Source organism: Triturus cristatus, chromosome 5_1 (assembly GCF_964204655.1).
Source record: "Triturus cristatus chromosome 5_1, aTriCri1.1, whole genome shotgun sequence".
In the NCBI taxonomy this organism is placed as follows: domain Eukaryota; kingdom Metazoa; phylum Chordata; class Amphibia; order Caudata; family Salamandridae; genus Triturus; species Triturus cristatus.
The window spans coordinates 576,599,794-576,616,807 of NC_140587.1; the positions used below are offsets into that span (position 1 = coordinate 576,599,794).

The following is a 17,014-nucleotide window of genomic DNA, read 5'->3' on the forward strand; positions in this document are numbered from 1 at the left end:
TGACCGTGGTTGGGGCAGAGGGTTCATGTCTCCTCCTACATTCCTACACCCTCACTGTGGTTCTTCCAGTGTGGGGTCTTCTAGCATTCTTCTTCCCTCCCTTCCACCCTTTTTCGTTGTTTTAGGGTCTCTTGTCTTTGATTCTACTACGGTCCATTGGCTTGGGGTCTCCCTCGCTGGGCCCCTCACCAATAGTTCTCTTACAAAGGTTAAGGCATGCCTAGCGTTGCCGACCTTTGGTGGATCGTTTTTAATTCTATGGTTCAGGTCTTGTTGCCTGTCACGGTCGGATCTTGTACTTGCAGGCTGTCTGTCGTCTGCCTTGGCATGTTTCGTTTGCCTCGGGGAAGGGCATTGCCTTCAGTTTTTCAGGGCTGCTTTTCAGAGCACTGCTTGGCTCTTTCTCTTCAATTGCTTTCTGTGTACGGTGCTTATTACTGTCCCTTGTGGTGGTGTTTCTCTGCGTTGTGGCGCGGAAAAGTTTCTCCGAAGAAAACTGACGTCAGTGCGCCGGGAGGGACTTATATGGCTTCGCTGACGTCATGTCCGCGGATGACATCAGGGTGGAGCGATGCGGCGCCATCCCCCGGCGCGCAGAGGTGCTGCTGCAAAAAACATTCCGGAGCCAGTCTGACGCCTGGGTATATTCTAAGTTAAGGAATCTACGGCTAGACTGTGTCTCTACCAGATACATCGTTACGGAAGGTAAGTAATTCGTACTTTAGCATTAGAAAATTAAACTTTATATAGTTCCTGATCCCATTCTTAGTCTCTTAATGTTTACTGTCTCACAAAAAAAGCCTACCCAAATGGATGATCCTCTCTGTTGGGCAGAGGTACTGATCTTTTCTGAAACGCAAGTGTCTCCCTTATAGGGTTTAACAAAGAGTGAGCAGTGCATAAGACACAATAACGGTGATCTAACTCAATCAAGTTATTACAGGTAGTCATTTAATAGAAAGTTGAAAATTAGAACCTAAAAGGTGGAATAGAGAAGTGATTATACCTAAATTATTGGATTTCTCTAAAGCATTTGGCAGGAATAATGGAAAATTAGATAGAAACGTTCTTGGTTGACATGCTGGGCAACCTGGTAATTTTCACTCAATTCTTGGTAGAGAGGGCTGAGGAATAATTTGATTCAAAGTATAATGCATATCAAAAGAAGACTCCCCTACTTAGACCATGATATCTACAAAATTATGAGAACATTTACTCCAAATTCTCCAGACTGTTAATAATGTTGTGTTAATCCTTCTAAAAAAAGTAGATTTCACTGGGCCCCAGGTGTTTATTTTGTTAACTCAAATTGTTGGACATTGTTGACAGTTCCTCTAAACAAGCCCATAAACCAGTTGGGATTAATAACTATGCCCTGCAGAGAAGGTTCTACACTCTAGATCTTTAAGAAGGGGCGCAAAAGATAGAGACTGCCACAGACTGAGCACTCTCAAATATTTAATAGGGAAGCTATATATGAACTGAATCCTGATGAGACTAGAGCAGTAGATGGAGGAGACGTGTATTTTCCCCCTTATCAGTCAGCCTTTAAAGAAGGCCAAAGTACTAAAGACCACTGCTTTTTAGCCAGAGCTCTTATTAGTAAGTTTATGCATATCACAGTAGTTCATCATGGTATTTCAAAGAACCTTGATTCCATAGATTGTGAATATCTGTTGACAATGTAAGATAAATAGGGGGTGTTGTTAGAGGTACAAGTGTTTATCTAGAGAATTTAAATTTAACAAGGATTGGTATTTGTGTCGGACTTTGAGAGAGTACATTTGAAGGAATTCATTCTCCTAAGCTGACAGAGTTGGGGATGGGCTGGTATTACTGATTACTACATGCTGATGACAAGGTTATTATGAACCTAACCTCCTTACTTTCTGTAGGATTATCTGGCTAAAGAGTTATTTGGGGATGGTAAAAAAAAATGCCTTAAGCTGGATGAGTTTCTCAACCTTGTCAGGGGAAAAACAAAGTTGATGACCTTTTGTTCAGCCTGTTAAGATCTACGGTTATCAGGGAGTGACCTTCGAAGTAAATGTCAGTTATGTTATGCAGATTTGTAGAGCATACTAGCACACAGGAAGGTGTCCTGGTGCTGTGCAGGTGTGAGTCTAGCCAAACTAAGGACTAGTTCTCGAAAGCCAGTTCTTCAGCTTCTTGCATTATTCAAATAGTGAGGAGGAGGAGGCTCTTATGTGTAATGGCAGATCGTTCAATGCTTTTGGAGTAGTGTAGGAGAAGGCTTAACTGCTGTATCTGGTTTTCTGTATGTGTGGAATGTGTGCAAGTAAAAGTCCTGGCGAGAGTAGGCGTCTGGAAGGTTTGGGAGAGCAGATACGATTGGTGAGGTATGCTGAAGTGCCTTGAAAGTGTGGGTGAGGAGTTTAAATTATGCTTGTTTGTGTATGGGGAACCTCTTTCAGGTGTGGTGATGCGAGTGCGGCGTGTGAGTAGAGAGTGATTCTAGCCACCGAGTTCTGAATGGTCTGGAGTCTTCTGGTGAGTTGTTTGTTTATACACTTTCTTGTAAAGGCGCTGATGTGCACATGCTCAAAAGCAAAGTGGAGTTACTTTAAGGCTATGTAATCTATGTGGTTAGTTTTCAAAATGCATCTCAAACCAGACTCTCAATTAAGGAAGTGGACATTTATACGTTCTGATGTTTTTAGGATACTGTTTCTCAGAAATCTGTGGACATTCATGAAACTGTTCAGCTAAGGACTGCTGATAACAGACGGCAAACTCAACCCAGTATAGGATCCCCTGGCAGTGAGATGCAGCACAATGTGAGGCCTTCAGCAAGTAAGTGATGTATAAAGTCACACACTGATTTAGTCATTTCACTTTGTTTACCTTTAACTTCTGGCTACAGATAGTAGGCATGCATGTGTTGGCTTTGCCAATTCTTGTTTTTATAATTTACTATTTTATATGTGTCTGTATTTCATAAAGGTTGCCATTCCCACCATTTGAGACTTGTTTTTCCACAAACGATCTGTATTCTGAAATAAGAGCAATTTATTTAAATCTAACCGTCTTTGTCAGTGGTCAGCTATGTAATTCTAAGTAGATTTTGTATTCTTGGTCATGTCTATGTTATAGATGAATGTTCACCTTAGCTTTGCACTGTGAGCCTTCCACCAATAGAGTATCTTCCTAGGTTACTATTTTTTAGTTCACAGTTGTGGGCAATGTATATTGATAGGGGCTCCTGCAAACATCTGCATATGATCTACGCAGGAAGATATGTGTTGAGAGGGATACAGTCACAGTCAAACCCTTTATAGGGGCATAATTGGGAAAATAATAGAAATTACTGGGATGTTGATGAACTAAGATTTATTTTTTGGGTGCTCAGGATGGGAAATATCAGTTACTAAACTCTGCTGGTTTAGGGTCCCTGCTTACTGGATGACTGCAGCTTTGTATAATTAACGGCCAAATGGAAAAGATTACCCCTGAACTTTAGAGATGCTGGTTGCTAAGCTGTGGAGTAGTGTGGCCATGACATACAACACACCAATAATATCTAAAAACCCAGAATTGTTTATGGTAGTGTATTGTCCTACTTTCCAGAGCAGAGTCGAGAACACTTTAGCCAGGTGCTGCACAGTTATGCAAAGAGACTGCTGAAGTATGCTTTTGAGTTGTATTGCCCCTTTCTATCACTTCTGCTGCTCCGTCCGCTTGTAGTTTTGCCTCTTACACTGCAACTGCTGCTTAATTATGTCTAATAATTTCCTGTGCTTTTGGTAGTAAGAACCAACCTTGATAAGAAAGAATAGGAAGAGAGCTTGTGGATCAATCAGAGGTAACTGGGAGAGCACAAAGAACATGGAACTACAGGATCCTATTAATCAGTAAAAAGTGTAAGAAGATATCCACTGCTGCGCTCTTAAAATTTTTGTGAAATTAAGGATGCCATAAAATCACTTGCAGGTAGTAAGGCATCCAGCAGAGACTTCACACATAATTTTATAATGAGTACAATGATGTCGTAGCTCCACATCTCCTGAGCATGTTATGTTTAAAGAGGGGATGCGTGAGATTTGGTACGCCATTCTTGCACGAAGCAATTAGAATTACCTTACCGAAGTCCTACAAACAATCACATTTATGCTTGTCATATAGAAAAGTCACACTTACCAGCATTAATACAATGAAATTAGCTAAAGTCATAGCTATGACGCTCTTGTCGTAAGTAACAGGCATAGTTCTTCCGGACAAAGCAGGGTTTATCCCTAGGCGCTCAGCAAAACAAAACCTACAGAACATATTCGCCATCCTATCCAGATTGACTTTGGACTGTCTGCTTTGGTGGTATTTCTGGATGCAGAGAAGACATTAGATTTGCACGAATTACCTTTCATGCTTAAAATACTTTGTAAGTTGAAGATGGGAGAAAAAAATAACGCAGTGGATCTCATTACTATACATGGTTTGCCATGCCCACATAGAAGTAAACAGACACCTATCAACCTCTAATGTTACTTGGTGCACCACACAGGGATGCACTCTGTTGCCTCTGTTGTTTGCTCCAGCAATTAAGCACATTGCTGGTGTCGTCTGAGAGAACCATTTAGACCGGGAACTCTGCTTGGGAGGTAGACATTGTAATCCTCTCCCTATTTGTTGAGGACATTCTGATTAATGCTCCGCTTGACACCAAACTGCAAGGCCAGAGTCACAATACCTCCTACGATAGAAAGAGAATTAGACCACATACATGAGAATGAACATACACCAAGATATTGACACAGTCTTGCAAAACAATTACAACCCAGTAGTGCTTAAATTGCAGGCAGCAATTGAACATTGGATGATGTCGCCACAGTTGCTAGCAGGTAGGGTGGTTCTCATAAAAATGATTGTTCTCCCGAACTCTATTGACCAAACTGGTATAGCTAGGGAAGTGACCTCAGCTATACTGGTAGATGATGACATTGCCTTACAAAAAAGGGGGTGTTTGATATCGGTAATGGAGTAATATTTCTGGGTAGCATAGGCACACATTGCATATTATTGATATAGGCAGATTCCCATAGTGGCCCATATAACAACTGAGGATGAGCTTGTTCCACTGTGTCCACTTAACACTATTCTGGCCGACGTCATGGCAAGACCCTCTGCACTGGTGAACACTATGGTGTGCACTGTTTGGGTGTAGCATCACTCGATGAGCACAGACTCCAAATAATTCGATGTGCCAAAATTGCCAGTCTGCAACAACCCCAGACTGGCCGTCACGTTAAAACAAAAGGCAAATTAGCAAATGGCATAGTTGAGACTGACAAAAAAATGGAACCTCTATGTCAACAGTGCTTAACACTTACACAATTCAAAGAACTGGGTGACATACGCCCACGACTTGCATTCCTGTATTTCAGACTACCGCACACTATACAAACTTATTACTCTGACTCTTCTACGGAAGCTAAAGCATAGACAAATTATCAACTCGGATATACTCCAATGGCTATATGGTGAATTTTCCAGTTCAGTGGCCAACTCATGAGGTAACTTTAAGATGGGCACCATGAGATACTGAGACAAGGATCTAGATGCTCTGTTAATGTATGCACAATTGGCATACTTCAGTTCACAAACCAAGTAGGTCTCCCTTAGGAGCACTACAGATGTCTTCAAAAACTTTAGTATACCTCACTGAAACTAAAGTCATAAGGCCTAGGCATCGACCTGAAATTACTCCATGTCACTGCCTAAAGGATGACAAAGAACGTGTTATAATGTAGAAAATTATTGGCAAAAGTCTTTGTCATGGTCTCTGATATGACAAATGTTTATTTTACCACTTCCCCACTGCTGGCTGTACAATTGTGCATAAAGGAATGCCACTCATACATTAGTCACTATCTAGCAATTATATTCCTACTGGCCAAACGCAAAGTAGCTATTAGCTGCAGCCGTGGCCCATTCCCTACAGTTAAAGACTGGATACAAGTCCTAGTGTATTGTACTGACAGTGTAGACATATATTCTACATTACTCTTGCTGTCACCTTGCCCAATGGGCAACTGGGGACCCTCTGGGAATGCTTAACGAAAACAGATAGACAGCAGGTAATTGACACAGTTTTGTTGACATGAAGAATGCTGGAGGTGGAACCATGGGGATTATAACAAGGAAATTAAACCGGTTATTGGTCATAATCATTGGTGGGAAGAGCTCTACCATAATTGACAGACCTCAGGACATGTCTATGTTGAACAACCAATAAGCTGTTGTGACCATACAAAAATATGTATGTAGAAAAATGCATTAGCTGTGTACTTGAAAACATGAACTATTCATCTGCATGTATAAATTGCTGATCACAACAATTTTTGAATGTCATGAACTGTAATTACAATGCCACTTCTCTGTATTTGTTAATGGTTATTTCTAGAAAAAGGTTACATGAATATGTTAGGGTGCAGAGAGTTTACAGGAGCATGTGTGTATAGATTCAGGCATCGGACCATTTGTTACAGCTAGGCAGGCCATATTCAGTGACAGCTTACATGACTGCTGTCATATTCCCTTTTCCAAGCTTCCACAGTGGGGGGGATAAGGTGACATAGTGCTCCACCTGAATATGGGATTGTTAGACCTGGTATCCTTGGCATGGTTTCCCCTTTCTTTTTGCCTCTACCTCCTGAATTTTGACTGTAAGTTGGACTTAGGTTTTGCTGGTTTTTTTACTCTCTGCACTTCACCACTGCTGAAAAGTGCAAAAGTGCAAGTGCCCCCTGTGTAAATTGTGATTATGATCAGGGCTCCCGGTTGTATGGTATTTATTTTTTTGCCATTTCCGTCTGTATTTACCCATATTTATTTTTTGCTAATTTAATCTGTATTTATCCATATTTATTTTGGGTTTTGTGGAAAAATTAAGCTGAAATTAGTATATTTCCACATTTATTTAACCGATAAATATGCACTTATGCTTGAATGTCTGCCAGGTTTCAGTGCTGTGAACACCCGCAGAAGATAAATCAGTGCACTTATATGAAAATATACTAATTTCAATATCATCCTTGTGCATATCTACTGCTGTTAAAGACTCTTTACTAAAATAATTTTCTTTTTTAAGCCCCTTCTCTATCAATTCACACATCTATTGGCCTGGCAGTCAAGGTAGACATTATTTAGAATTACTCAAAAAGCAACCCACTTTCCATTTTATCCACATTCAAAAATGAATAAAGACAAGAAAATGAATGTTTTCTGTCTGTATTTATCTGTAAAAATCAGTAAAAACGGAAAACAGGGAGCCTTAATCATGATTGGTTATCCATATCCGAAAAAGACAGTTAGTTATAGATTCCTTACCTTAAAATTACCCCCAGGCGTCAGACTGTATCAGGAGAATTTTTTCTCTTAACAGTACCCCTGCGCGTCGGTAGGTAACGTCGGTCGACTCTGCGCTTGTCGTCGGCGACGTGGTCGCCAGAATGACGCTGCGGTGCCTACTTAGCCTCCCATGCGCGCTGACTTCAGTTCTTTCTTTTTCCGTGCCAGCCTAGCGCAGATCTACCCCTTTAGTCACTTTTTCACTAAGCATTTTTCGACATTTTGTCAACATCTTTTCAAGTCTTTGACTCCTGGTGTGAGAGGGATGTCTCACTGTTGGACCGGCTTCAAACCGTGCGAGGCCTGTCACAAACTGATGTCTGTGATGGACCTGCACCTTGTGTGCCTTTGGTGTCTGGAGCTCGACCACAACCCAAAGTCCGACTGCTGGGCCATGAATCCAAAGTCTTTGCGGCAGCAGTCCTGAAAGCTGTTGGAGGCCCGGCAGTCGGCTCCACGTTACACCCGGTCTCGCTCAAGGGGAAGGTCTCAAGACCTCTCGTGGAGCCCCCACACCTCATCCCATTCCAAGTCTTCGGGTAAGTCGAAGAAGGTGAAGAAGCACCAATGCTCTTCGCCTTCTCCCTGTTGGTCGGCTGACGCGACCCAAAGCAGAACCGGGAGCGGTGCCTCCTTCAGAAGCGACTCTGCGCCTCCCTCCATTTCCGGGAGCTGGGGCGTCTCTTGCCCAACTTTGTGCATTTTACAAAGCTTTCCACAGTATTTTTGGGCCGCGAGACTCCGCCGGCGTGCCTTCGGGCCCCGCGGTGCCGGTCGGGGATTGGGCCTTCGATGCTGGCGGGTCTCGCGGGCCTCCATGGATCCAGGCCTGGATCCGGGTTGACGCCGGTCGACTGAACTCGAACTTCCCCGGCGCCGAGCGCGGCAACAATGCCCCCGGCGTCGCCAGTGCCCCCGGCCGATATCGTCTCCATCCTCACCCCCGAGAAGGCCCTGGAGCCGGACCGACGTCAAATCCCATGCTGGAGGGTACTTTTGTTCCCCTATCATCCCTGGTGTTCTCTATCACCCAGTAGGTGGTGATGAGGATTGGGAGGGGTCGCTGAACCCTTTGGCAGACCAGCTTGAAGAGCCGGACTGAAGAGAAGACCTGGGTGACGCCAGTGGTCTTGACACCTCTCCAGACCTTGGCATGCTTTCTCCCCCTACCGCTGCTACGGAGGAAGCGTCTTACGCTGTGTTGGTGCGATGGGCAGCCGAGGCCTTGGTCCTGGAGCTCCCTTCAGTGGCAGTCAGGACTAATCTCCTGACGGAGGTGCTTCGCCTGCGGCAACCTCCTCTTAGCCCCTCCTGCCCTTCAATGAAGCCTTCACTGATGTCCTTCTGGGCACCTGGTCCAAGCCCAGCACAGGGGCTCCTGTGGAAAGGACGATTGCCCGCCGCCACCGTTTGGCTCTGGGCGACCCACTTTTCCTCACCCAACACCCTGCTCCCTAGAGCTTAGTGGTCCAAGCCTCTTCTTCCAAGGGCACATTCCAAGAAGCTGGATCATCTTGGGAAGCGCATGTTCTCTTCCTCCAGCTTGGCAAAGCAGTCCTTGCATACTCATCCTCCTGAGCAGCGAGTCCGGGATATTCGGGCTGTTTCAGCCTCTATCCCGGATTTCGGTGAGAATGGCCCAGAGGCTGTAGGGACTCATGGCCTCCTGCATCCTGCTGGTAGATCATGCCAGATGGCATATGCGGGCTCTGCAGTGGGTCCGGAAGTTCCAGTGGGCGCAGCATCAGGGGAATCTTTCTGATTACGTCCAGATCTCAAAGAGAACTGCACAGCAACTGCAGTGGTGGTTAACGAATCAAGATTGGGTTGGACGCAGATCCCTCTCCCTTCCCCAACCAGAACTCACAGTGGTGACCGATGTATCACTCCTGGGATGGGGCGGCCATTTAGGAGAGGCAGAGATCAGAGGAGTCTGGTCTGCGGCGGAGTCCGTGCTCCACATCAACCTGTTGGAGCTTTGGGCGATCCGCCTGGCTCTGAAGGCATTCCGTCCATCTCTCAAGGGGAAGGTAGTGCAGGTGTTCACAGACAACTCCACCGCCATTTGGTACTGCAACAAACAAGGCAGGGTGGGGTTGTGGACCCTATGTCAATAAGCTCTTCACCTTTGGACATGGCTGGAACGCCAGGGCGGACAAACTCAGCCTTCAGTTCCTGGTAGATCACAAATGGCGTCTTCACTCGGAGGTGGTGCGAGGTCTCTTTCAGCGGTGGGGAGAGCCTTGGTTAGATCTGTTCGCCACTGAAGAGAATACGCAATGTCAGCAGTTTTGCACGTTGGAGTTTCCAAGGCGGCACTTGCTCTGCGATGCCTTTTGTCATGAGTGGAGTTGTAGCCTCCTGTACGCCTTTCCACCTGTGCCACTTCTGCCCGATTGCTGAACAAGATCAAGCGCGACCAGGCCCAAGTCATTCTTGTGGCTCCGGACTGGGCATGAAGAGTCTGATACCCCGAGCTCCTTAGCATGGCCATCGATCCTCCGATCAGACTGGCCCTTCTGGAGGATCTTTTGTCGCAGCAGCAGGGGACGGCCCTCCACCCGAGCCTGTCCAGCCTCCACTTCCTTGCGTGGAGATTGAGCGGCAACAGTTGACAGCTTTTGACCATCTACCCGAAGTCTGTAACGTCATCTTGACAGCCAGGCGTCCCTCCACTAAAACGGGATACGCCTGTAGATGGAATACGTTTGTAGCAAGGTCCTCTTGTTTATACTTTCTTTGGGCCAGCAGGGCTCTGCTCTGGGCACTCTTAAAGGCTATCTTGCAGCCATTTCTGCTTTCTTTCGGCTACCAGATCATCCCTATTTATTCAAGTCCCCTATTGTGAACCGATTCTCTTTTCTCCATCTCCTTTCATAATGCCCCAGTGGGACTTGAATCTCGTTTTAACTTAACTTATGTGTGCACCCTTCGAGCCTCTTCACAACTGTCCTCTCAGGCCCCTTACCCTGAAAACTGCTTTTCATGTTGCCATCACCTCTGCTCACAGGGTGAGTGAGCTTCAGGCTCTTTCTTCTAAGCCCCCTTTCTTCTCTGTGCATCTGGACAAAGTGGTGCTTAGGACGAGACCCTCGTTCCTTCCTAAAGTGGTGACACCATTTCACATAGGACAAACTATCACTTTGCCCACCTTTTTCCTGCCTCCGCACCCTTCCAAGTCGGAGGAGAGACTCCACTGTCTGGACCCAAAACTGGTCTGTACTTCTACCTTGACCGCACAAAAGATTTTCGGGTGGATGATCAACTCTTCGTTGGCTATGTGGGTGCCAAAAAAGGTCGGGCTGTCCAAAAGCGTACCATCTCCCGTTGAGTTGTCCTTTGTAATAAAATCTGTTACGCTTTAGCGAAAAAGGAGCCTCCAGTGGGGCTGCGTACTTATTCCACTAGGGCTACAGCAGCAACTACTGCATTGGCTTGTGGAGTTCCACTCCACGACATCTGCCAGGCGGCAAAGTGGGCATCCATGCACACGTTCAACAGACATTACTGCCTGGACAGCCAAGTCTGAAGGGACGGCTATTTTGCCCGTTCTGTCCTCCAGGATCTTCTGGTGTGAACTTGGTTTACAGACCCTCCTCCGAGGTTGGTATTGCTGGTGTATCTACTGTAAGGTAAGGAATCGATAGCTAACTGTCTCTTACTTACCTTCGGTAACAATGTCTCTGTAAGAGACATTGGTTAGTTATAGATTCGTTACCTCCCTACCCATCCTCCCCCCTCTGCGAACTGACTTCTAGGGATAGGGACTCCCTTACGGGGCCCTGGTTGTGGTGCACCAGTGGTCAGTGTCTTTCATGGCTTAGTTTCTGGAGTGGAAAGTCGTGTCAGAACTGACAGCACGCAGGGGCGGCTTAGTAGGCACCACAACATATTTCCGGCGACCACGACACGGACAAAGGACGTGGAGTCAACAGACGCCACCTACTGATACGCATGGGTACTGCTAAGAGAAAAAAATTCTCCGGATCCAGTCTGACGCCTGGGGGTAATTCTAAGATAAGGAATCTTTAACTAACCTATGTCTCATACAGATAAGTCATTACCAGAGGTAAGTAACTTGTTCATTGGAATTTTTGATTTACTGGTAAGACCCGAGTAAAACTAAGCCATCGACAACTTGCAGATCACAAATAGCAGTTGCATATGAAAGTGGTCTTTTCCGTGAGTGGGGAGAACCTTGGCTCGATCTTTTCGTCACTGCTGAGAAAGTGCTTTGGCAGCACCTATGTGCGTTGGTATTTCCTAGGTGTCTCTTCCTTGGAGACGTGTTCCACGTCAGGTGGAACTAGGAAGTCCTGGATGCCTTTCTGCCAATACCTCTCCTTCCCCTTGCTTTGAAGAAGGTCAGAACCGACCGGGATCTAAGTCATCCTGGTGGTTCTGGATTAGGCACAGAAAGTATGGTATAACAAGCTGCTGGGTATGATCATCTGTCCTCCGATCAGGCTGCCTCCGTGAGGATCGCCTGTCACAGCAGCAAGGAAAGGTCCAGCACCCGGGCCTGCGCAACCTCCACCTTCATGCTTGGAGATTGGCCGGTGACAGTTGAGAGCTTTCAACCTTCCTTACGAAGTGGTTGATGTCATCTTGGCCGCGCCCCTCAACCAAATCTGTATATGCCTGCTATTGTGATAGTCTTTGGGCCTGGTACCCTTTTAAACAGATTGGCCCACTCCATGCCAAGCTGTCTGAAGTTTTGTTGTTTGTGTTGTCCTCAGCCCAGCAAAGCCTTGGTTTGGGCACTGATAAATGGTACTTGTCAGATCTTTCAGCCTTTTTAATGTGCCAGGCTAGCGATCTTTACTCCTGTTGGTATGCAGTTCCTCAATGATTTCCAACATATGTTTCCTTCTTCTCCTTTTTGTTATGCCCTATTGGGACTTATTTTTGGTCTTCACATGCCTCATGTATATGCCTTTTGAGCCCCTCTACAGTTGTTCTCTCAGACTCCTTCGCCCTCAAGATAGTCATGTCGCTAAAACATCAGCACAACAGGTCAGCAAGCTACAGGCCATTACTCTTAAACCCCCTTATACCATGTTCTACCCTGTCAGGCAGGTCTACCGTCCTTGAGCTTCCTTCCTGCCGAAGATGGTGAAGCTATTTGATGTTGGTCAGAAAATCACCCTTCCAGCATTCTTTGCTCCACCTCGGTCCTCAAGGAGAAGGAAAGGCTACATCAGTTGGATCCAGAAAGAACCCTCGGCTTCTATATCGATCATACTTAAGACCTCCAGGTGGACGATCAGCTCTTTATTGGGTTCACTGGAGAGAAGCAAGGCAAGGTTAAGCAGAAAGGACATCTCACGCTGGGTCTTACTCTGCATTAAGATCTGCTATGCTCTGGCGAAAAAGCAGCCCCTCTGAAGGCTTGCAGGCTCATTCTGTCAGAGCCACGGCTACTACCACTGCATTGGCCTGTGCGGTATCTGTTCTAAACATTTGTCTGCCTGGTAAATAGGATTCACTAACCGCAGATTCCTAACCGACCATCCCATCTTCCCGTTCCGTGAACTGGTCTCTTCAGATAAAAAGATTCCAAATTATGAATCTGCACTTTGGTCACGACCAATCTGTTTGGCTCCGCTTTTGCAGGCGCAGTGGTGTCAACAAAGCAACTGATGTCAGTGCATGGATGGCACCTATATTGGTCTGTGGATGTGGCATCTGGCAATGAATAACATTGACACAGAGCTGTCTGCACCACATGCCAAGCACAGGGGTACTGTTGAATTTTTCTTTTGACTTGGTCTGATGCCTGGGGAAGTATTCAAAAGGTGAGGAATCTGTGTTTAGATAGTCTCTACCAGAAACAGTGTTACCGAAGTTAAGTAACTTGTTCAAATGGCTCACGCTTTCTCTAGCCTTGAAAATATTTGTAATATTGTATTATTGTTGACACCTTTCTCTAAATGTTAGTTGTTGTATGATTACAGTGATTGTGTTCATTTTTGCAGAACTTCCGGAACAGAAGTTATTTGCTGCTCTGTTGATTAAATGTGTTGTTCAGCTGGAGCTTATCCAGACCATTGACAACATTGTATTCTTCCCAGCAACTAGTAAAAAAGAGGATGCAGAGAATCTGGCAGCAGCACAGGTAGGAACAGTTGAATGTTAGAAACTGTACACAGACAGCACAATGAGGAAGTCATCTTTAGCCTTCCTTTACTTTTATTGTATTGAATTCTTGACAAGGCGGACCTGCAGACAAGTGAAGGTGTTTGGCTTAGGAGAACAGTTTGCAATCTCACCATTTATCTCATACAGACATTCTTGAGGCATATTGGTTATTTATAGTTAGCGTTCTATATTTTTGGCCATCGTGTTACTGGAAACTGTTGTTAATTCCCTATGCTGTCAAATAAAGCTAGTTATTTGAGAATGTATTTTTATTTTGACTGGTTGATCAGTGTGAGCGCTTTTTAACTGTGTTACTTTTTGGGGTATTTTTAAAATGCATTTTGTGATCATTAACAGTAGGTACCTATTACTATTGCAGACTGTTCTTGAAGTGGAGCCAAACGTTTACTGTTGGATACAGCAAAAACATATAATGGCTAGTTTGTCAAAACATTAATTATGTTAGTATTTTTAGAAATTCTCAGTTTTTCCATTTGAAATATTTTGGTTCCTTTCAAGAGAGATGCTGCAGACTTTGATTTCCATGTGGACACTCAAGACCAAGGAATGTACTGCTTTCTAACGTCGCAACAGCTGTTCAAACTTCTGGATTGCCTGTTGGAATCGCATAGGTTTGCAAAAGCTTTTAACTCCAACAATGAGCAAAGAACTGCTCTGTGGAAGGCGGGTGAGTTGCATGACCTTTGTTACTTTGCTTGGATTGAATCTTGTACGTGACTCATCACGTATATCTATTGGAGCATTTATATTTACTCAGGGCATGATGCTTTAAGTCTTCTGGTTGCCAGCGCCCTGTTGGCTCTAAAATGTTTGATAGCTGACTTTGCCTGTGGGTTGACATTTTGTCGACATACAGTCACAGCCACCCATAGCAAGTAAATGAAAAATATTTATTATTTCGCATCAGAAATATAGCCTACTTTATATGGAACCTCAAACACCATTTGAGGATACCAATATAGCAAACATATCTTCAAAGCACTATTTTAGGCATTAACACAACTTAATGAGAAACACCAATATAGAGGTCAGTTCTCAAAATAGTTGGAAATTTACTCTAGTAAGTTTACTCCACCACTGAGAGTAATTTATGTCTTTTTGAGCTTCATAGAGGATATCAGGAGTACAGTGATGGTTTCCTAGGCACAGTTGGTACTTCATTTGTGAATTTTAAGCTCTTCCCACACAGAGGTCCTTTTTCTATGTGTAATTGCATTTAAAACACATTTCCCCATCCCAGATAATGGTTCCCCTAGGTGGGAGGAAATGTCTGAATGTATGTAGGTATTGTGGCTTGCAAATGTTTGTGGATACCTACATATGTTCTAGCACTTTGACACCTTGGAATGCCACTGGTGCAAAATATTATTCCATACTGGTGTGAAATCATGCGTGAGTAAATCGCCTTGTGTATGTAAATGTATTAATACAAACATGTAAACCAAACCATTTGAATATCTAACGTGTGTGTATGACTTAGTAAATCAGCTCAGAGACTGTGTTCTGCTACATCCTTTTGTGTTTTAAAAATATTCTATACAAAAAAATACATTATTTGTTAGCCTAATACAACTTACATTAATGATAATACCTCTGCAGTAAAGCCTGTTTAAAGCATTTAGGTTTCACTGCTTTTTTGGTACTTGCTAAGTTTAAATAATTGTTACCCTCAGCTGTGAACATACCCGAGACAGTGTAGTGACTGCAGCAAATGTATGATTTTAGTTAGATCTAAAGGAAAATCCTTTATCTCTGGATATTTATCATGGCCATGATTCACTCTATCAACTTAACATCCCTGATCTCGTAATATAGTTGTTTGCAGATGCAGAGAGCATATCCAGAAGGTAGGCCAGTCATGGAGAATTGTTAGTACTGAGTGTAAGTGAAACGTGTGTTTGAGGCATATGAGCTGCAGATCCCACACTTAGCATAGATCGCCATCTGGTGTTGGGCCCGGATGTTTGCACTTGTATTTGTCCTGGAAAGCCTTTGGAAGTCACGAGGTAGGTGACTCCTCCTTTGGATCATAGTGCGCATGGGCATCGGCTCCATCCTCAGATTGTTTTTCGGACTCGGATGTGTTTCTCGCGCTCCACTTCGGAACCGTTACCAATTCCATTTCGACGCGCAATCCTTCACCCTTTCTACGGTATTGTCTCGATCGCGAACCCTACTCGTCGCGCATCTCTCCAAGTCAAAGTCTTCGATTACGGTCGTCGACTAAGGCCTTCGGGCCTACCTGGGCCTTAGCATCTGGCTCATGGAAAGGACGCCCTTCAAAAAGTGTCCTCGATGTGGGTCGAAGTTTCCCCACACCGATCTGCATGAGGTGTGTAACCTCTGCTTGTCACTGGAGCACGAGGCCAGAGACTGTCCAGCTTGTGCCTCTTTCCGCTCCAAGAAGAAAATTCGGGATCGGCGAGCTCGGAGGACCATGGCTCGCTCGTCGACAGCAATCCCCGACGACATCTTCCAAGAGGGTGTCGATGTGCCGGAGCGGATTGACGAAGGCCTTGTCAGCACTTCCGAAGCCGATGACTCCGACGTCGAAGAAATCACTCCAGCGCAGAGGGTCGTAAGTAAAGACGTTGACCCCGACCCCCTCCATACAAAAAAGGCTGTGGTCACACCTTCGCCTTCGGGCCCAGGTGTACACCGACACACCTCTTCCCACGCCCCGCCCTCGGGCCCGGCAAAGAAGCCTACCAAACCTACAGGCGACTCAGGCTCGAGTCAGCCTGCGTCCGGTGCCAAAACTCAATCTTTGGCACTGCAAAAGAAACCGGCCTCCTCCTCCTCTGTGTCGACCGCTGCTTCCACCTCAAAGCCCTCGACAACGAAAACAGCAAGCGCCGGCACCGAAAAAAACCACTTGGAGACGACCAAGAATCCACTCCCCAAGAGTTCGGACTCACACTCTTCGAAGCTGAAAAAACCATCCGGCCCGAAAAAACATACAGAGACTGCCAAACAACATGGGTCCAAACCCAAGGACACTCCAGAGCCGGTGCCAAAAAAGCCCTCGGAAACTAAACACTCTGCGCCGCAAAACTAACCTTCATCAGAAGAGCTTTTTCGACCAGACCCTGCACAAAAAACTCTGGTTAAAGACCCTAAAACCGGTCAATTGACACTAAGCTCCAGGAAAAGACCACTGGACCAGCCTACACCTGCTCCACCACCTAAGAAGAGGGACATTGCTACATCCCCTCTTAGAGTCCCTTCTCCAACTCCTCCTTCACCACCTCCACCAACCCCTCCTCCCCCTCCTCCCCCTCCTCCCCCTCCTCCCCCTCCCCCACATCTCATTCTCCTACACCATCTCCTACACCAGTAGACGATGATGTCACCTCTGATGACACGGGGGGTGTGGACGATGTGCCACTAGGGGATCCCAGCCCACCTAGTTCCCCTGACTCTTGGGATGACTATAATACACCTGATGTCCCTAATCTCCCGCAAGACGACATCTACCCCTCTAGGT

The 17,014-nt window shown here is 45.4% G+C and overlaps 1 protein-coding gene across 1 annotated transcript in view; it reads left to right on the plus strand.

Annotated features, from left to right (window-relative positions):
- ARFGEF1 (ARF guanine nucleotide exchange factor 1) overlaps window positions 1-17,014 on the plus strand; it is a 1,069,199-nt gene that overhangs the window by 964,644 nt on the left and 87,541 nt on the right. The window contains exons 34-36 of the mRNA XM_085605493.1: window positions 2,682-2,814; window positions 13,344-13,483; window positions 14,026-14,194. Of these exons, the coding sequence (XP_085461619.1) occupies window positions 2,682-2,814; window positions 13,344-13,483; window positions 14,026-14,194 (442 nt within the window). The remainder of the gene's footprint in view (window positions 1-2,681; window positions 2,815-13,343; window positions 13,484-14,025; window positions 14,195-17,014) is intronic.